Source organism: Oncorhynchus masou, chromosome 24, assembly GCF_036934945.1.
Source record: "Oncorhynchus masou masou isolate Uvic2021 chromosome 24, UVic_Omas_1.1, whole genome shotgun sequence".
Lineage (NCBI taxonomy): Eukaryota > Metazoa > Chordata > Actinopteri > Salmoniformes > Salmonidae > Oncorhynchus > Oncorhynchus masou.
Genome location: NC_088235.1, coordinates 110,093,526 through 110,115,359, shown reverse-complemented (window position 1 = coordinate 110,115,359; position 21,834 = coordinate 110,093,526). Strand labels below are relative to the sequence as shown.

Below are 21,834 nucleotides of genomic sequence, written 5' to 3'. Positions count from 1 at the left end.
TTTGGAAGGTGAACCTTCGCCCCAGTCTGAGGTCTCCAGAGTGTTAGATCAGGAGTCTGGTGCTATATATATATATCCCTGTGTGTTGTCTCCGTGACTACAGAATCATCCCTTCTGAAAGAGTATCACCTCCCGTTCTTCAACCAGACAGACACTATGAAACTACTGTAGCAGTTAATAAAGGGGTTGACAGGGCCAGACCTCCCTGCAATGTCCAGGGGGCCCTCTTGGGGTCTGTCTGGGTGCTGATGCACAGAGACAACCTCACCAGTCACTTCCTGCAGGGTTCAGTGTAGAGCCTGACTGCAGCATTACTGGGGGTCCAGCAGTGCTCTAACCATCTCTCATGTCTCCCCAGCCCTGAGGGATCGGGACCAGTCTTCTTCGGCCCTTGATTGCCCCTCCGGTTCTCCGCGCATCCCAGGCATGACCCTCACCCCGCGGGGACCCAGTGCTCAGCCTGCCTCAGCCGCCTTCAACAGCTCTTCCTCCAGCCACACTGCTGCAGCCAGCCTCAACCACAGCCACAACAGCCACACCGGGTTAGTAGCAAGAACAACTCGCCACCTGGGCAATTAATTAATAGGCAACACAAACTATGCTGCTGGTCAATAAGTGTATGGTTCATAGAACCAAAGATTCTGCATAAAAGTTTTAGGTTTGTTGTCCCAACTCTACTCTATAGTTAAAGGCTCTATACATACTATTCTATGTCAGCTGTAGTAGTTATAGGCTCCTTACATACTGTTCTATGTCAGCTGAAGTAGTTATAGGCTCCTTACATACTGTTCTATGTCAGCTGAAGTAGTTATAGGCTCCTTACATACTATTCTATGTCAGCTGTAGTAGTTATAGGCTCCTTACATATTATTCTATGTCAGCTGTAGTAGTTATAGGCTCCTTACATACTGTTCTAGATCACCTTAATTAACGTCAAATAGAGGAGCTGCATAGGATGTCTTTGTATTTGGTTGTCTGAATACCCATACTTGTAGGCGTTTTGGGTAGACAAAGTGTTTTTATATCAAATGAAATTTTTTAAAATGTAGTGTGCTTTAAATGACAGGATCTCATAGTTATTTAGTCTTTTCATCTAGTAGAGTTCGCTGCACACTGTTGATGGAAGCGTCTCATATTTCGAGACCCACGTGTGTCTGACGACAGCTGATAATCAGAAAATGATCGAATGGCGGCAATCAATGCAGTTGTACAATAGATGACACGTTCTCAGTAGGATGAGCCTCATGTGCTGTTATTTGTTGTTTACTGCGTTCGTTTACTTCCTAAATAGTACACAGTATGCAGTTTAAATTAGTGGTAGGAAAAGCCACATTTTTGACACTTTTTAATTTTTTTACCTCCTGAAAAAAAATATTTGATCAACTTTAAAGTTTTTATTGGTCGTGTTCACAGGATCTATCTCACACACATATAATAATTTTTTCCCCTTACATATTGTTTCAAATTTTACTGCATTGTTATATATATATATATATATATATATATATATATATATATATATATATATATATATATATATTATATATATATATTATATATATTATGGCTATATATATATATTATATTATATATATATATATATTATATTATATGGAATGTAAATCCTTACTTTACTTTGTTCCTATGGGGACATTTTGTTGCAGTGTCATGTACACGTTTTAAACTGGCATTTTAAATACAAAATGAATTGACAATACAACTTACATAACAGTTACATAGCAATAAAACGAGACGAGCCTGCTGGCCTTACTGGGTGGATAGGAACATTATCCTGCTGGCCTTACTGGGTGGATAGGAACATTATCCTGCTGGCCTTACTGGGTGGATAGGAACATTATCCTGCTGGCCTTACTGGGTGGATAGGAACATTAGCCTGCTGGCCTTACTGGGTGGATAGGAACATTAGCCTGCTGGCCTTATTGGGTGGATAGGAACATTATCCTGCTGGCCTTACTGGGTGGATAGGAACATTATCCTGCTGGCCTTACTGGGTGGATAGGAACATTAGCCTGCTGGCCTTACTGGGTGGATAGGAACATTAGCCTGCTGGCCTTACTGGGTGGATAGGAACATTAGCCTGCTGGCCTTACTGGGTGGATAGGAACATTAGCCTGCTGGCCTTACTGGGTGGATAGGAACATTAGCCTGCTGGCCTTATTGGGTGGATAGGAACATTATCCTGCTGGCCTTACTGGGTGGATAGGAACATTATCCTGCTGGCCTTACTGGGTGGATAGGAACATTAGCCTGCTGGCCTTACTGGGTGGATAGGAACATTAGCCTGCTGGCCTTACTGGGTGGATAGGAACATTAGCCTGCTGGCCTTACTGGGTGGATAGGAACATTATCCTGCTGGCCTTACTGGGTGGATAGGAACATTAGCCTGCTGGCCTTACTGGGTGGATAGGAACATTAGCCTGCTGGCCTTACTGGGTGGGTAGGAACATTAGCCTGCTGGCCTTACTGGGTGGATAGGAACATTAGCCTGCTGGCCTTACTGGGTGGATAGGAACATTATCCTGCTGGCCTTACTGGGTGGATAGGAACATTATCCTGCTGGCCTTACTGGGTGGATAGGAACATTAGCCTGCTGGCCTTACTGGGTGGGTAGGAACATTAGCCTGCTGGCCTTACTGGGTGGGTAGGAACATTAGCCTGCTGGCCTTACTGGGTGGATAGGAGCATTAGCCTGCTGGCCTTACTGGGTGGGTAGGAACATTAGCCTGCTGGCCTTACTGGGTGGATAGGAACATTAGCCTGCTGGCCTTACTGGGTGGATAGGAACATTAGCCTGCTGGCCTTACTGGGTGGATAGGAACATTAGCCTGCTGGCCTTACTGGGTGGATAGGAACGTTATCCTGCTGGCCTTACTGGGTGGATAGGAACATTAGCCTGCTGGCCTTACAGGGTGGATAGGAACATTATCCTGCTGGCCTTACTGGGTGGATAGGAACATTATCCTGCTGGCCTTACTGGGTGGATAGGAACATTAGCCTGCTGGCCTTACTGGGTGGGTAGGAACATTAGCCTGCTGGCCTTACTGGGTGGGTAGGAACATTATCCTGCTGGCCTTACTGGGTGGATAGGAACATTAGCCTGCTGGCCTTACTGGGTGGATAGGAACATTAGCCTGCTGGCCTTACTGGGTGGATAGGAACATTATCCTGCTGGCCTTACTGGGTGGGTAGGAACATTAGCCTGCTGGCCTTACTGGGTGGATAGGAACATTATCCTGCTGGCCTTACTGGGTGGATAGGAACATTAGCCTGCTGGCCTTACTGGGTGGATAGGAACATTATCCTGCTGGCCTTACTGGGTGGGTAGGAACATTAGCCTGCTGGCCTTACTGGGTGGATAGGAACATTAGCCTGCTGGCCTTACTGGGTGGGTAGGAACATTATCCTGCTGGCCTTACTGGGTGGATAGGAACATTATCCTGCTGGCCTTACTGGGTGGATAGGAACATTAGCCTGCTGGCCTTACTGGGTGGATAGGAACATTTGCTATTTAGGAGAGATCGCACCTGGCACAAATGATTGTCTAGTTGTGTTTTTCCTGCTGAGGGGTGCCTTATACCTGCGCCCGAAGGGGAGTAGGTCAACGTCTGGGTGCAGGGGCGGCTTGGGTCTAAAATAATTTTGTGAGCCTTTACGGAGGGCCCTGACCTTGAAGATCTCATTTAGGTCTGTCTGTTTGACTCCTACTACCTTGGGGAGGGCCCTGACCTTAAAGATCTCATCCAGGCCTGTCTGTAACGACTCCAAGTACCTTGCTTGCTGTGGTGATAATCCTCTCAGCATTTTTCTCTGGCTGACAGTTGCCTTGCCAAACCAACAAACAATACAGAAAGTTCAAATACTCTCAATGAAAGAATTGTAAAACAGAGTCAGTATAGTACAGTCAACATTAAAAGATCCCAGCTTTTTGAGAAAGTACAGTCTCTGTTGACTCTTTATGTAGATCAGGTCTGTACATTTAGTCCACTGAAGCTTATTGTCCAAGAGGACACCCAGATATTTGTCTTCCTCTACAATCTCTGTTCTGACCTCTGATAGATGTTGCAGAGGTGGCATAGGCTTCAGGAAGCGTACATCTCTTTGGTCTTGTTGGTAATGAGGACCAATTGCGATTGGTCATTTAGGACCGGGCCATGATGTTCCTTGTCATCATGCAACATGCTGATAAAGGCCGTGTCTTCAGAGAACCTAACGAGGTGTCTGGGAACTAGTACAACTATTAGTGTACAAGATGTACAGAAGTGGGGACAAAACACATTCCTATGGGGACAAAACACATCCCTGTGGGGAGCCTGTGTTGGTGGTGGAGTGGAGACAAAACACATCCCTGTGGGGAGCCTGTGTTGGTGGTGGAGTGGGGACAAAACACATCCCTGTGGGGAGCCTGTGTTGGTGGTGGAGTGGAGACAAAACACATCCCTGTGAGTGGTGGAGTGGAGACAAAACACATCCCTGTGAGTGGTGGAGTGGAGACAAAACACATCCCTGTGAGTGGTGGAGTGGAGACAAAACACATCCCTGTGAGTGGTGGAGTGGAGACAAAACACATTCCTGTGCGTGGTGGAGTGGAGACAAAACACATCCCTGTGGGGAGCCTGTGTTGGTGGTGGAGTGGGGACAAAACACATCCCTGTGGGGAGCCTGTGTTGGTGGTGGAGTGGAGACAAAACACATCCCTGTGAGTGGTGGAGTGGAGACAAAACACATCCCTGTGAGTGGTGGGGTGGAGACAAAACACATCCCTGTGAGTGGTGGGGTGGAGACAAAACACATTCCTGTGCGTGGTGGAGTGGAGACAAAACACATCCTTGTGGGGAGCCTGTGTTGGTGGTGGAGTGGAGACAAAACACATCCCTGTGGGGAGCCTGTGTTGGTGGTGGAGTGGAGACAAAACACGTCCCCGTGAGTGGTGGAGTGGAGACAAAACACATCCCTGTGAGTGGTGGAGTGGAGACAAAACACATCCCTGTGAGTGGTGGAGTGGAGACAAAACACATCCCTGTGAGTGGTGGAGTGGAGACAAAACACATCCCTGTGGAGACAAAACACATCCCTATGGAGACAAAACACATCCCTGTGAGTGGTGGAGTGGAGACAAAACACATCCCTGTGAGTGGTGGAGTGGAGACAAAACACGTCCCTGTGGGGACAAAACACGTCCCTGTGGGGACAAAACACGTCCCTGTGAGTGGTGGAGTGGAGACAAAACACATCCCTGTGGAGACAAAACACATCCCTATGGAGACAAAACACATCCCTGTGAGTGGTGGAGTGGAGGCAAAACACATCCCTGTGAGTGGTGGAGTGGAGACAAAACACATCCCTGTGAGTGGTGGAGTGGAGACAAAACACATCCCTGTGAGTGGTGGAGTGGAGACAAAACACATCCCTGTGAGTGGTGGAGTGGAGACAAAACACATCCCTGTGAGTGGTGGAGTGGAGACAAAACACATCCCTGTGAGTGGTGGAGTGGAGACAAAACACATCCCTGTGAGGGGTGGGGACAAAACACATCCCTGTGAGTGGTGGGGTGGAGACAAAACACATCCCTGTGGAGACAAAACACATCCCTGTGAGTGGTGGAGTGGAGACAAAACACATCCCTGTGAGTGGTGGAGTGGAGACAAAACACATCCCTGTGAGTGGTGGAGTGGAGACAAAACACGTCCCCGTGGGGACAAAACACGTCCCTGAGGGGAGCCTGTGTTGGTTGTGGAGTGGGGACAAAACACATCCCTGTGGGGAGCCTGTGTTGGTGGTGGAGTGGAGACAAAACACGTCCCTGTGGGGACAAAACACGTCCCTGTGGGGACAAAACACGTCCCTGTGGAGACAACACGTCCCTGTGGGGACAAAACACGTCCCTGAGGGGAGCCTGTGTTGGTGGTGGAGTGGGGACAAAACACATCCCTGTGGGGAGCCTGTGTTGGTGGTGGAGTGGAGACAAAACACATCCCTGTGAGTGGTGGAGTGGAGACAAAACACATCCCTGTGAGTGGTGGAGTGGAGACAAAACACATTCCTGTGAGGGGTGGGGACAAAACACATCCCTGTGAGTGGTGGAGTGGAGACAAAACACATCCCTGTGAGTGGTGGAGTGGAGACAAAACACGTCCCCGTGGGGACAAAACACGTCCCTGAGGGGAGCCTGTGTTGGTTGTGGAGTGGGGACAAAACACATCCCTGTGGGGAGCCTGTGTTGGTGGTGGAGTGGAGACAAAACACGTCCCTGTGGAGACAAAACACGTCCCTGTGGAGACAAAACACGTCCCTGTGGGGACAAAACACGTCCCTGTGGGGACAAAACACGTCCCTGAGGGGAGCCTGTGTTGGTGGTGGAGTGGGGACAAAACACATCCCTGTGGGGAGCCTGTGTTGGTGGTGGAGTGGGGACAAAACACATCCCTGTGGGGAGCCTGTGTTGGTGGTGGAGTGGGGACAAAACACATCCCTGTGGGGAGCCTGTGTTGTTGGTGGAGTGGGGACAAAACACATCCCTGTGGGGAGCCTGTGTTGGTGGAGTGGGGACAAAACACATCCCTGTGGGGAGCCTGTGTTGGTGGTGGAGTGGAGACAAAACACGTCCCTGTGGAGACAAAACACGTCCCTGTGGGGACAAAACACGTCCCTGTGGAGACAACACGTCCCTGTGGGGACAAAACACGTCCCTGAGGGGAGCCTGTGTTGGTGGTGGAGTGGGGACAAAACACATCCCTGTGGGGAGCCTGTGTTGGTGGTGGAGTGGAGACAAAACACGTTCCTGAGGGGACAAAACACGTCCCTGTGGAGACAAAACACGTCCCTGAGGGGAGCCTGTGTTGGTGGTGGAGTGGGGACAAAACACGTCCCTGAGGGGAGCCTGTGTTGGTGGTGGAGTGGGGACAAAACACGTCCCTGAGGGGAGCCTGTGTTGGTGGTGGAGTGGGGACAAAACACATCCCTGAGGGGAGCCTGTGTTGGTGGTGGAGTGGGGACAAAACACGTCCCTGAGGGGAGCCTAAGGTCAGCACTGGTTTTTCCCCTGCCTTTGTGGGGGCCACTAGCCATAGATTTAATTCCTCGCCAGGACACCCTTGAGTTTCCTGAGGAGAGGCTCCTCTCCACCCTTTGCTTATATGCCTCCTTGTCCACCAGTATCTGCCCTTTGATCTCTTAAAGCCTGTCCATCACCTTCAGCATGAACTGATCTCACGTTGTACATCTCTTAAAGCCTGTCTATCACCTTCAGCATGAACTGATCTCACGTTGTACATCTCCTACATCCTGTCCATCACCCTCAGCATGAACTGATCTCACGTTGTACATCTCCTACACCCTGTCTATCACCCTCAGCATGAACTGATCTCACGTTGTACATCTCCTACACCCTGTCTATCACCCTCAGCATGAACTGATCTCACGTTGTACATCTCCTACACCCTGTCTATCACCCTCAGCATGAACTGATCTCACGTTGTACATCTCCTACACCCTGTCTATCACCCTCAGCATGAACTGATCTCACGTTGTACATCTCCTACATCCTGTCTATCACCCTCAGCATGAACTGATCATTTTGTACATCTCCTACATCCTGTCCATCACCCTCAGCATGAACTGATCATTTTGTACATCTCTTACATCCTGTCCATCCCCCTCAGCATAAATTGCCTTCTTCCTATTAACTATTGATTTGAGATGTTTTGATACCCAAGGCTTATTGTTAGGGAAGATTTGACAGGTTTTAGTGGCACAACTGACTCAACACAGACGTTTACATTAGTTTGAAACAACATCTGTGAGTTCATCCAGATCAGAGCTGCTGTCCTCAAATACCTCCCACATAGTACAGTCAAAACATCCCTGGAGATGAGTGATACTGTTGTCGTGCCTGATCTAGACCGTTTAACTGTAGGTTTCTCCCTTCTCCAGCAGCCGACAGTAGGTTGGCCTGAGGCAGTTGTAACTGTAGGTTTCTCCCTCTCCAGCAGCCAACAGTAGGTTGGCCTGAGGCAGTTGTAACTGTAGGTTTCTCCCTTCTCCAGCAGCCGACAGTAGGTTGGCCTGAGGCAGTTGTAACTGTAGGTTTCTCCCTTCTCCAGCAGCCGACAGTAGGTTGGCCTGAGGCAGTTGTAACTGTAGGTTTCTCCCTCTCCAGCAGCCGACAGTAGGTTGGCCTGAGGCAGTTGTAACTTTAGGTTTCTCCCTTCTCCAGCAGCCGACAGTAGGTTGGCCTGAGGCAGTTGTAACTGTAGGTTTCTCCCTTCTCCAGCAGCCGACAGTAGGGTGGCCTGAGGCAGTTGTAACTGTAGGTTTCTCCCTTCTCCAGCAGCTGACAGTAGGTTGGCCTGAGGCAGTTGTAACTGTAGGTTTCTCCCTCTCCAGCAGCCGACAGTAGGTTGGCCTGAGGCAGTTGTAACTGTAGGTTTCTCCCTTCTCCAGCAGCCGACAGTAGGTTGGCCTGAGGCAGTTGTAACTGTAGGTTTCTCCCTTCTCCAGCAGCCGACAGTAGGTTGGCCTGAGGCAGTTGTAACTGTAGGTTTCTCCCTTCTCCAGCAGCCGACAGTAGGTTGGCCTGAGGCAGTTGTAACTGTAGGTTTCTCCCTCTCCAGCAGCCGACAGTAGGTTGGCCTGAGGCAGTTGTAACTGTAGGTTTCTCCCTTCTCCAGCAGCCGACAGTAGGTTGGCCTGAGGCAGTTGTAACTGTAGGTTTCTCCCTCTCCAGCAGCCGACAGTAGGTTGGCCTGAGGCAGTTGTAACTGTAGGTTTCTCCCTTCTCCAGCAGCCGACAGTAGGTTGGCCTGAGGCAGTTGTAACTGTAGGTTTCTCCCTTCTCCAGCAGCTGACAGTAGGTTGGCCTGAGGCAGTTGTAACTGTAGGTTTCTCCCTTCTCCAGCAGCCGACAGTAGGTTGGCCTGAGGCAGTTGTAACTGTAGGTTTCTCCCTCTCCAGCAGCCGACAGTAGGTTGGCCTGAGGCAGTTGTAACTGTAGGTTTCTCCCTTCTCCAGCAGCCGACAGTAGGTTGGCCTGAGGCAGTTGTAACTGTAGGTTTCTCCCTCTCCAGCAGCCGACAGTAGGTTGGCCTGAGGCAGTTGTAACTGTAGGTTTCTCCCTTCTCCAGCAGTCGACAGTAGGTTGGCCTGAGGCAGTTGTAACTGTAGGTTTCTCCCTCTCCAGCAGCCGACAGTAGGTTGGCCTGAGGCAGTTGTAACTGTAGGTTTCTCCCTCTCCAGCAGCCGACAGTAGGTTGGCCTGAGGCAGTTGTAACTAGGTTTCTCCCTCTCCAGCAGCCGACAGTAGGTTGGCCTGAGGCAGTTGTAACTGTAGGTTTCTCCCTTCTCCAGCAGCCGACAGTAGGTTGGCCTGAGGCAGTTGTAACTGTAGGTTTCTCCCTTCTCCAGCAGCTGACAGTAGGTTGGCCTGAGGCAGTTGTAACTGTAGGTTTCTCCCTTCTCCAGCAGCCGACAGTAGGTTGGCCTGAGGCAGTTGTAACTGTAGGTTTCTCCCTTCTCCAGCAGCCGACAGTAGGTAGGCCTGAGGCAGTTGTAACTGTAGGTTTCTCCCTTCTCCAGCAGCCGACAGTAGGTTGGCCTGAGGCAGTTGTAACTGTAGGTTTCTACAACATTGTGGTCTGGGTTCCCCAGGGGAGTGCTGTTGGTGGCAGAGAACGCATTTGGTATTTTCCAAATGGCACAAATCAAGTTTTTCATTTTTCCTGGTGTGACATTTCACATTCTGGTGGTACAGTTATTAAAAAACAAAACTCAAAAAAATGTGGGTGTGTCACGGGGAGTTTCCAGTCTCTGCGACAGATTATAAATCATCTCTGATGCCTTTTTGTTATGTTATCTTTTGGTTGAATGTTCACAACGGTAACAAAGAATTGGGGGAAGTCACAGGGCAGATAGTAGGGTCACAGTGACACAGGAAGCAGTTCAATGCCGGGGGTACAGAGTGTCTCTCTTACCAGGATCCATTTACACCACTGGTCCCTGACAAGCAGGCAGACGACCCCGTCTTGTTACCCTGTGACGGTTAGATCCCAGTCTGCTCTGACCAGAGGGAAGCCGGCGTTTGTACACCGGGAGAATTTACACAATCAGCTAGGAATATGTACTACAGTCAATATATTAGACTAAGCCGTGTTAAGAATCCAGTGTAATAAATACATAGTGTCATTTAAAATACAGTGTATACTAGTAGAGATATTATGATGAGCTACGTCGAGGATACAGTATTTACATACGCAGTGTAAAACGGGAAGTGACCAGAGTTTCAATGTCTCTACAGCAGCAGTGTGTGAGGGTGGGTGGGTGTATGATGGGGGGTGTGATAGCTTGTGTCTTGTGTAAGTCTATGTCACCTTGTAGACGGCTAATGATGGCTGTTAAACAGTCTGATGGTGATAGAAGCTGTTCAACAGTCTGATGGTGATAGAAGCTGTTCAACAGTCTGATGGTGATAGAAGCTGTTCAACAGTCTGATGGTGATAGAAGCTGTTCAACAGTCTGATGGTAATAGAAGCTGTTCAACAGTCTGATGGTAATAGAAGCTGTTCAACAGTCTGATGGTAATAGAAGCTGTTCAACAGTCTGATGGTGATAGAAGCTGTTCAACAATCTGATGGTAATAGAAGCTGTTCAACAGTCTGATGGTGATAGAAGCTGTTCAACAGTCTGATGGTGATAGAGGCTGTTCAACAGTCTGATGGTGATAGAGGCTGTTCAACAGTCTGATGGTGATAGAAGCTGTTCAACAGTCTGATGGTAATAGAAGCTGTTCAACAGTCTGATGGTGATAGAAGCTGTTCAACAGTCTGATGGTGATAGAAGCTGTTCAACAGTCTGATGGTGATAGAAGCTGTTCAACAGTCTGATGGTGATAGAAGCTGTTCAACAGTCTGATGGTGATAGAAGCTGTTCAACAGTCTGATGGTGATAGAAGCTGTTCAACAGTCTGATGGTGATAGAAGCTGTTCAACAGTCTGATGGTGATAGAAGCTGTTCAACAGTCTGATGGTGATAGAAGCTGTTCAACAGTCTGATGGTGATAGAAGCTGTTCAACAGTCTGATGGTGATAGAAGCCGTTATTTCGTCTCTGTCTCTGATGCACCTTTACTGTCTGTGTTTTACCTTTGTGAACAGATTCTGGTGGCTGTGGTGTGTGTAATTTGTGACTTTCTACTTTCTTGCCTGTCAGCTTAAATTATTTTGTCTACTTCTCTGTGATGATATTTTAATAGAGATGCAATGCAGCAGCTACGGACCTGAAGACAGGCTGTGGTAGACAGGCTGCAGGAGGGAGGCTTGAAGCTGTGTTGTCATTTGTGGTAGTGGTGGTTGTAATGTAGTCACTCTTAGCATGTAGACTATAACCCCCTGGACTGCTGTTGTCTTTAGCCGCCGGTCTAGCCCGAGCCGCCGGTCTAGCCCGAGCCGCCGGTCTAGCCCGAGCCGCCGGTCTAGCCCGAGCCGCCGGTCTAGCCCGAGCCGCCGGTCTAGCCCGAGCCGTCCGTCCCTGTCTCCTATGGTCTCGTATTGTTAATGTAGTCTCTCTGTGTCTTCAGTATGGAGCTGTGCGAGTGTACAGTAGTCTGTCGTCTGTACAAGTATGCCCCTCTAGACCTGTGTCGCTCCTCTTTCAGATCCCTCTCAGGGGACATGGACGAACCGGACAGCCTACGCTCTGGGATCAAGCGCTTCAATGAGGACGCCGTCTCCCTGGCCCCATCCACCACTGACTCCATCGTTGTAGAAGGTGAGTAAGTTAGAGAGGGAACTGCTGCTCGTCGCAGCTCAGATGCGAGGGTGCTGTACCCGGTGCGAGGGTGCCGTACCCGGGGTGAGGGTGGACAACTGCTACTGGGTGTGCAGGCTTTTGCACCAACCCTGTTGTAACTAACCTGATTCAGCTGAATCCTGGTGAGCAGCTGATTAGTAGAATTAGGTGTGTTAGATTAGAGTTGGAGAGAGCCTGCAGGACGGTAGCTCTAAAAGGGGGGTAGCTCTAATAGGGGGGTAGCTCTAATAGGGGGGTAGCTCTAATAGGGGGGGGGGGGTTGGTTGTCTGTTACAGTAAGTAATGTAACTGACATGTAGATATTGTGGGCAATGGGGAGGGAGATGGGGCCAGTTTCATTAAGCCAGTGTGTGGAGGAGAGCCGAGGCTGTGTGGGAGTCCTGTAGCTCCTAGAGCTGCTACAGTGGGAAGACAACCAGGCATCCACCCAGACCGTGGTAGGTCAGTATGGGTTCTACTGACCGGTGCGTGGCTCGGATTATTACTGTTAACATTGACTTGCACACGTTGGTAAATCATATGATGCGACAATTACAAACATCACCTATTGATTACATTCAAAATACAGTTTGCATTGCTTTGTGCTGCACACACACACTAATCATTTGACCTGCGTTGTTCTGTGCCCCTCCCTTTCACCAGATGCGTACTACTCTGCATTTCGAGCTGATCTGGAGTCTGATGCCCAGGACCTGGAGGTATTATATTATTATACACTCAAATATAAACGCAGCATGTAAAGCGTTGGTCCCGTGTTTCACGAGCTGAAATAAAAGATCTCAGAAATGTTCCATACGCACAAAAAAATGTATTTCTCTCAAATTTTGTGCACAGATGTTACATTCCTGTTAGTGTGCATTTCTCCTTTGCCAAGATGATCCATCCACCTGACAGGTGTGGCATTTCAAGAAGCTGATTAAACATGGTCATTACACAGGTGCACCTTGTGCTGGGGACAATAAAAGGTCACTCTAAAATGTGCAGTTTTGTCACAACACAATGCCACAGATGTCTCAAGTTTTGAGGGAGCGTTCAATTGGCATGCTGACTGCAGGAATGTCCACCAGAGCTTTTGCCAGATAATTTAATGTACATTTCTCTACCATAAGCCGTATCCAATGTCATTTTAGAGAATTTGGCAGTACGTCCAACCGGCCTCACAACCGCCGACCACGTGTAATGGTGTTCTGTGGGTGAGCGGTTTGCTGATGTCAACGTTGTGAACAGAGTGCCCTATGGTGGCGGAGGGGTTATGGTATGGGCAGGCATAAGCTACGGCATAAACTACGGACAACGAACACAATTGCATTTTATCGATGGCAATTTGAATGCACAGAAATACCCTGATGAGATCCTGAGGCCCATTGTGAGTTATTTTTTTGCCATCTGTGATCAACAGATGACTGTTCCAAGCCATGTGAAACCCATAGATTAGAGCTATTTATTTAAATTGACTGATTTCCTCATATGAACTGTAACTCAGTAAAATCTTTGAAATTGTTATATGATGCGTTTTTTGTTCAGTGTGTGTGTATGTATATATATATATATATATCACACACACAGCTGAAGTCTGTTAGTGTGCATTTAACATCTGTGCACAAAATTTGAGAGAAATAAAAAAAATTGTGCGTATGGAACATTTCAGCTCGTGAAACACGGGACCAACACTTTACATGTTTTATTTATATATATATATATATATATATATATATATATATATATATATATACACACACACACACACACACACACACACACACACGTCTGAAGTTTACATACACCTTAGCCAAATACATTTAAACTCAGTTTTTCGCAATTCCTGACATTTAATCCTAGTAAAAATTCCCTGTCATTTAGGATCACCACTTTATTTTAAGAATGTGAAATGTCAGTATAATAGTGGAGAGTGATTTATTTCAGATTTTATTTATTTCATCAAATTCCCAGTGGGTCAGAAGCATACATACTAATTGAGTGTATTTGGTAGCATTGCCTTTAAATTGTTTAACTTGGGTTAAATGTTTCGGGGAGCCTTCCACAAGCTTCCCACAGTAAGTTTGAATTTTGACCCATTCCTCCTAACAGCTGGTGTAACTGAGTCAGGTTTGTAGGCCTCCATGCTCGCACACAGGTTTTCAGTTCTGCCCACAAATGTTCTATAGGTTTGAGGTCAGGGCTTTGTGATGGCCACTCCAATGTTTTTTTATTTTTTATTTAATTTTTTAACCCCCTTTTTCTCTCCAATTTCGTGGTGTCCAATTGTTTAGTAGTTACTATCTTGTCTCATCGCTACAACTCCCGTACGGGCGAAGGTCGAAAGCCATGCATCCTCCGAAACACAACCCAACCAAAACGCACTGCTTCTTAACACAGCGCGCATCCAACCCAGAAGCCAACAACAGTCCATCAATTTAATGTGTCGGAGGAAACACCATGCACCTGGCGACCTTGGTTAGCGTGCACTGCGCCCGGCCCGCCACAGGAGTCGCTGGTGCGCGATGAGACAAGGATATCCCTGCCGGCCAAACCCTCCCTAACCCGGACGACGCTAGGCCAACTGTGCGCCACCCCACGGACCTCCCGGTCGCGAACCCAGAGTCTCTGGTGGCACAGCTAGCGATGCAGTGCCCTAGACCACTGCGCCACCCGGGAGGCCCTGACTTTGTTGTTTTTAAGCCATTTTGACACAACTTTGGAAGTTTGCTTGGGGTCGTTGTCCATTTGGAAGACCCATTTGCAAACAAGCTTTAACTTCCTGACTGATGTCTTGAGATGTTGCTTCAATATATCCACATAATTTTCCGACCTCATGATGCCATCTATTTTGTGAAGTGCACCAGTCCCTCCTGCAGCAAAGCACCCCCACAACATGATGCTGCCACACCCGTGCTTCACGGTTGGAATGGTGTTCTTCGGCTTGCAAGCCTCCCCCTTTTTCCTCCAAACATAACGATGGTCATTATGGCCAAACAGTTCTATTTTTGTTTCATCAGACCAGAGGACATTTCTCCAAAAAGTGCATTCTTTGTCCCCATGTGCAGTTGCAAACTGTAATCTGGCTTTGTTATGGCTGTTTTGGAGCAGTGGCTCCTTCCTTGCTGAGCGGCCTTTCAGGTTATGTCGATATCGGACTCATTTTACTGTGGATATAGATACTTTGGTACCTGTTTCCTCCAGCATCTTCACAAGGTCCTTTGCTGTTGTTCTGAGATTGATTTGCACTTTTCGCACCAAAGTACGTTAATCTCTAAAGACAGCGCTCAGGAAGGAGATGCGTTCTATGACTGATGCGTGGTCCCATGGTGTTTATACTTGCGTACTATTGTTTGTACAGATGAACGTAGTACCTTCAGGCGTTTGGAAATTGCTCCCAAGAATGAACCAGACTTGTGGAGGTCTACAATTTTTTTTCTGAGGTCTTGGCTGATTTCTTTTGATTTTCCCATGATGTCAAGCAAAGAAGCACTGAGTTTGAAGGTAGGCCTTGAAATACATCCACAGGTACACCTCCAATTGACTCAAATGATGTCAATTAGCCTATCAGAATCTGCTAAAGCCATGACATAATTTTCTGGAATTTTCAAAGCTGTTTTTAAACGGAAAGTCAACTTAGTGTATGTAAACGTCTGACCCACTGGAATTGTGATACAATGAATTGTAAGTGAAATAATCTGTTAACAATTGTTGTAAAAATTACTTGTGTCATGCACAAAGTAGATGCCCTAACCGACTTGCCAAAATTATAGTTTAATAAGAAATTTGTGGAGTGGTCGAAAAAACAAGTTTTAATGACTCCAACCGAAGTGTATGTAAACTTCCGACTTCATCTGTGTGTGTGTGTGTAATATACACACACACACACACTCTTCAAAGTAGCCACCATTTGCCTTGATGACAGCTTTGCACACACTTGGCATTCTCTCAACCAGCTTCCTGAGTTAGTCACCTGGAATGCATTTCAATTAACAGGTGTCTTGTTAATTTGTGGAATTTCTTTCCTTCCTAATGCATTTCAGGCAATCAGTTGTATTGTGACGAGGTAAGGGTGGTATACAGAAGATGGCCCTATCGACCAAGTCCATATTATGGCAAGACCTGTTCAAATAAGCAAAGATAAACAACAGTCCATCATTAATTTAAGACATGTAGGTCAGTCAGTCTGGAATATTTAAAAAAATTGACAGTTTCTTCAAGTGCAGTTGCAAAAACCATCAATCTCTATGATGAAACTGGCTCTCATGAAGACCATCACAGGGGAGGAAGACCCAGAGTTACCTCTGCTGCAGAGGATAAGTTCATTAGAGTTACCAGCCTCAGATTGCAGCCCAAATAAATACTTCACCGAGTTCAAGTAACGGACACATCTCAACATTAACAGTTCAGAGGAGACTGCGTGAATCAGGCCTTCATGGTCGAATTACTGCAAAGAAACCACTACTGAAGGACACCAATAAGAAGAAGAGACTTGCTTGGGGCAAGAAACATGAGCAATGGACATTAGACCGGTGGAAATTTGTCATTTGGTCTGAGGAGTCCAAATTTGAGATTTTTGGTTCCAGCCTTTGTGAGACGCAGAGTAGATGAACGGATGATCTCTGCATGTGTGGTTCCCACCGTGACGTATGGAGGAGGAGGTGTGATTCTGTGGGGGTGCTTTGCTGGTAACACTGTCAGTGATTTATTTAGAATACAAGGAACACTTTACCAGCATGGCTACCACAACATTCTGCATCGATACGCCATCCCATCTAGTTTGCGCTCAGTGGGACTATGATTATTATTATTTTTCAACAGGACAATGACCCCAAACACACCTCATGCGGTGTAAGTGCTATTTGACCAAGGAGGAGAGTGATGGAGTGCTCCATCAGATGACCTGGCCTTCACAATCACCTGACCTCAAACCAATTGAGATGGTTTGGGATGAGTTGGAGCGCAGAGTGAAGAAAAAGCAGCCAACAATTGCTCAGCATATGTGGGAACACTTTCAAGATTGTTCGAAAAGCATTCCTCATGAAACTGGTTGAGAGAATGCCAAGAGTGTGCAAAGCTGTAATCAAGGCAAAGGGTGGCTACTTTGAAGAATCTCAAATATAAAATATATTTTGATTTGTTTAACACTTTTTGTTAGTTACTACATGATTTCATGTGTTATTTCATAGTTTCGATGTCTTCCCTATTATTCTACAATGTAGAAAATAGTAAAAATAAAAACCCTTGAATGAGTAGGTGTCCAAACTTTTGACTGGTACTGTATGTTAATATTGTATATTTGTGTATGATGTTATAATTTATTGAATGATCTAATGTATTGTATATTATAGGTGGAGTCATGGAGTCTGGCTGTGGACCAGCACTACCTGAAGAAATACACCAAGGAGACGGTCAAGAGACAGGACGTTATCTACGGTACAGTTCACCGTCTTCTATGTTTTTAGACATTTCATGTTACATTTAGTCTTTTATATTTAGGCTTTCATGTGTTTATGTAGTTATAGTTACGTATGTAGTTCCGTGGTTAAGCTACAGTAGAGGTATGGAGGAACTCGTACCACTTTCGTTGTGTTTATATAGTTACATTTCCGTGGTTAAGCTACAGTAGAGATATGGAGGAACTCATACCATTTTTCTGTTTGTCTGGACTTGCCATTGTTTTATTATTCACCTAAAGTCAATTATGGTTGAAAAGGAAATGCCTTTTTTAAAGACAAACTAGATGTTGAACCGTCCGTCTCCCGACAGAGCTGATGCAGACAGAGATGCACCACGTACGGACCCTGAAGATCATGCTGCGTGTTTACATGAGGGAGCTGAAGGAGCACCTCCAGATGGACGAGCTGTTCCCGCGCCTAGAGAGCCTGCTGGAGCTGCACACAAGCTTCCTGTCCCGCCTAAAAGAGCGGCGCCGAGACTCCACGCAGCCCGGCAGCGACAGGAACTACAACATACAGAGACTCGCTGACATCCTCACCACACAGGTTCAGACAACGCACTCCACACACATTCGTACAGTCATACACAAACACACACACAGTGACTGAATTGGCTTGTGTTTTGGTTCACTTTGCAGGTTGAGTGCCACAAATCAGAAGCTGTGTCCCAATTACGTCAACAGTGTTCCTCTCTGAATTCCTCTTCCCCTTTATAAGACAAAAAGATAATGTACAGCGCCCCACGGAAAGTATTCAGACCCCTTGACTTTTCCTACATTTTGTTACGTTACAGCCTGATTCTAAAATGGATTAAATACATACAAATCTTCTTTAATCTGCACACAAAACCCCATAATGAGAAAGCGAAAACAGGCTTTTAGAAATGTTTTCAAATGTATTAAAAATAAATTAATACCTTATTTACATTAGTATTCAGACCCTTTGCTATGAGACTCGAAATTGAGCTCAGGTGCATCCTGTTTCCATTGATCATCCTTGAAATGTTTCTACAACTTGATTGGAGTCCACCTGTGGGAAATTCAATTGATTGGACATGATTTAGAAAGGCGCACACCTGTCTATATAAGGTGCTGCAGTTGACAGTGGATGTCAGAGCAAAAACCAAGCCATGAGGTCGAAGGAATTGTCCGTAGAGTTCCGAGACAGGATTGTGTCGAGGCACAGATCTGGGGAACGGCATCAAAAATATTCTGCAGCATTGAAGTGCCCCAAGAACACAGTGGCCTCAATCATTCTTAAATGGAAGAAGTTTGGAACCACCAAGACTCTTCCTAGAGCTTGCTGCCCAGAAAACTGAGCAATCGGGGGAGAAGGGCCTTGGTCAGGGAGATGAACCAAGAACCCGATGATCACTCTGACCGAACCCTACCTGACAGAGCTTGAGAGGATGTAGCGTCATACCCAAGAAGACTCGAGGCTTTAATCGTTGTCCAAGGCGCTTCAACAAAGTACTGAGTAAAATGTCTGAATACTTATGGGGCTGCAGGGTAGCCTAGTGGTTAGAGTGGAGGGGCTGCAGGTAGCCTAGTGGTTAGAGTGGAGGGGCTGCAGGGTAGCCTAGTGGTTAGAGTGGAGGGGCTGCAGGGTAGCCTAGTGGTTAGAGTGGAGGGCTGCAGGGTAGCCTAGTGGTTAGAGTGGAGGGTTGCAGGTAGCCTAGTGGTTGGAGTTGAGGGGCTGCAGGTAGCCTAGTGGTTGGAGTGGAGGGGCGGCAGGTTAGGCTAGTGGTTGGAGTGGAGGGGCGGCAGGTAACCTAGTGGTTGGAGTGGAGGGGCTGCAGGGTAGCTTAGTGTTTGGAGCGAAGGGCAGGTAGCCTAGTGGTTGGAGTGGAGGGGCGGCAGGGTAGGCTAGTGGTTGGAGTGGAGGGGCTGCAGGTAGCCTAGTGGTTGGAGTGGAGGGGCTGCAGGTAACCTAGTGGTTGGAGTGGAGGGGCTGCAGGGTAGCTTAGTGTTTGGAGCGAAGGGCAGGTAGCCTAGTGGTTAGAGCGATGGGCAGGTAGGCCTAGTGGTTAGAGCGATGGGCAGGTAGGCCTAGTGGTTAGAGCGATGGGCAGGTAGGCCTAGTGGTTAGAGCGATGGGCAGGTAGGCCTAGTGGTTAGAGCGATGGGCAGGTAGACCTAGTGGTTAGAGCGATGGGCAGGTAGGCCTAGTGGTTAGAGCGATGGGCAGGTAGGCCTAGTGGTTAGAGCGATGGGCAGGTAGCCTAGTGGTTAGAGCGTTGGGCCAGTAACCAAAAGGTTGCTCGATTGAATCCCCGAGCTGACAAGTTAAAAATCTGTCTTCGGCCCCTGAACAGGCAGTTAACCCACTGTTCCTCGGCCGTCATTGAAAATAAGAATTTGTTCTTAACTGACTTGCCTAGTTAAATAAAGGTACAAATAAAATAAAACATTTTTTTTTTTTAAATAAATGTGCTAGTCAATATGGGGTTTTGTGTGTAGATTGATGAGGGGGGGGAACGATTTAATACATTTTAGAATAAGGCTGTAACGTAACAAAATGTGTAAAAAGTCAAGGGGTCTGAATACTTTCCAAACGCACTGTATATATTCAAAAGGATAATGCATACTATATATCCAAAAGGATAATGCATACTATATATTCAAAGGGATAATGCATACCATATATTCAAACGGATAATGCATACTATATATTCAAAGGGATAATGCATACTATATGTTCAAAGGGATAATGCATACTATATATTCAAAGGGATAATGCACACTGTATATTCAAAGGAGAATCCATACTATATATTCAAAAAGATAATGCATACTATACATCAAAAAATAGTGTATACCAAATATTCAAAGGGATAATATATACTATATATTCAAAAGGATAATGCATACAATATATTCAAACCATATTTTGCTTTGGTTTGGTTGAACCTGTCAAAGAGAGAAGGTAATCAGAGCAGACTATCTACTGAGAGTTGTATCAGCTGAATAAGGTCTCCTCAGATCTCATCCCTGTCTCCTCTCCAGTTTTCAGGTGAGAAAGGGGATCGGATGAAGGAGAACTATGGTGATTTCTGCAGCCACCACACCGAGGCTGTCAGCTACTACAAGGAGCAACTACACAACAACAAGAAGTTCCAGAACCTCATTCGGGTTGGTTGTTACCGATTCCATTACTGTCGTTGAGAAATTGACAAAGATGGTGGACCCATCTGCTAACTTAAAGGGACTATCTGCAGTTGAAAGGATACAAAGCAGTCACCCCCGCCTCCTTTTTTGGGTCAAAAGCTGAGGGGTGAGCCTGGAGAAATGTAACCACTCTCTAGAATTCATAAACAATAGCTATTGATGCAAGGACTGACCCATCCATGAAATCAACATTTTATATTTTTATGCATTATTTGAGGTTCTACAGTGTTTGTTTACATTTACAATGTAGTAAAACAAGCATATAGTTTGGTTTCCGATGGGGTACCACAGTTACCACTAAGCTCATGAGGCAAGTTATATTCTTCAAAATCAATGAGTATATCATTAAGTCCACAAATGTATGCAACAACTGCGAATTGCCTCTTCTTCTTTTTTTTTAAGAGGAAGTGAAACATTCATGACAGTGGGTTATTTATGAAGGTGAGGTTTTTTTCACATCCAGATATTGTGGCCTCCTGTGTGTTACCAGAAACATTTGGTGATTGCACTAAATGGTCCTTTTTTTTTTCCTTCTTCCAGAAAGTCAATAATTTGTCCGTTGTGAGAAGATTAGGAGTGACTGAGTGTATCCTCCTGGTGACACAACGCATCACCAAGTACCCTGTGCTGGTGGACCGTATCGTGCAGAATACAGAAGGTACAGAGGGCAGTAAACACAGCATTTATGTACTTGGTCCTCTCCTGTCTGATAACGCTTGAGATTTAGGCCCAACTTTCTGTTAGACTAATGGAATAGAAAGAACAACATCATATCTCCCTTACCTAATCAATCAAATTTATTTTATAAAGCCCTTTCTTACATCAGCAGTCGTCACAAAGTGCCTTACGGATACGCAGCCTGAAACCCTAAAGAGCTAAGAGAGATAAAAGTTCTCCGTAACATTCTGTTTGTCTGAAGTCAGTCTGGGTCTTTCCTCCCTCCAGTGGGTACGGAGGAACACGAGGAGTTGACCAGGTCTCTTAGTCTGATTAAAGACTGCATCGTCCAAGTGGATGCCATGGTCAACCTGCATGAGAAGGCCGCGCGACTCCGAGACATCGCCCACAAGATGGAGCCCAAGTCCCTCGGCAAGATCAAAGATGGCCGTGTGTTCCACAGAGAGGACCTGTCCCAGGGTCGACGCAGGCTGCTGCACGAGGGGACGGCCAACCACAAGGCCGCCTCCGGCAGACTCAAAGGTAACAGGATGGCCCTCGGGTCAGGGTTCAATTTAATTTCAACTCCAGTCAATTCAGGAAGTGTGCAGAACTTCCAATTATCTTCAAATGCTTTTCAATTGGGAAAAATTTGGATTTTTTTTTCTTTTTTTTCTGAATTGTCTATAATTTAAATGAAATTGACCCCAACCCTGCCTCCAATAATCTGAAATGATCTTCTGTTTTCTCTTCTGT

At 46.6% G+C, this 21,834-nt stretch overlaps 1 protein-coding gene across 5 annotated transcripts in view; it reads left to right on the top strand.

Moving 5' to 3' along the window:
- arhgef18b (rho/rac guanine nucleotide exchange factor (GEF) 18b) overlaps window positions 1-21,834 on the top strand; it is a 103,274-nt gene that overhangs the window by 48,016 nt on the left and 33,424 nt on the right. For all 5 annotated transcript variants that reach the window (XM_064936122.1, XM_064936123.1, XM_064936124.1 and 2 more), the window contains 8 exons: window positions 359-542; window positions 11,665-11,777; window positions 12,462-12,517; window positions 17,147-17,231; window positions 17,565-17,800; window positions 20,260-20,385; window positions 20,962-21,079; window positions 21,367-21,621. In XM_064936122.1, the coding sequence (XP_064792194.1) occupies window positions 359-542; window positions 11,665-11,777; window positions 12,462-12,517; window positions 17,147-17,231; window positions 17,565-17,800; window positions 20,260-20,385; window positions 20,962-21,079; window positions 21,367-21,621 (1,173 nt within the window). The remainder of the gene's footprint in view (window positions 1-358; window positions 543-11,664; window positions 11,778-12,461; window positions 12,518-17,146; window positions 17,232-17,564; window positions 17,801-20,259; window positions 20,386-20,961; window positions 21,080-21,366; window positions 21,622-21,834) is intronic.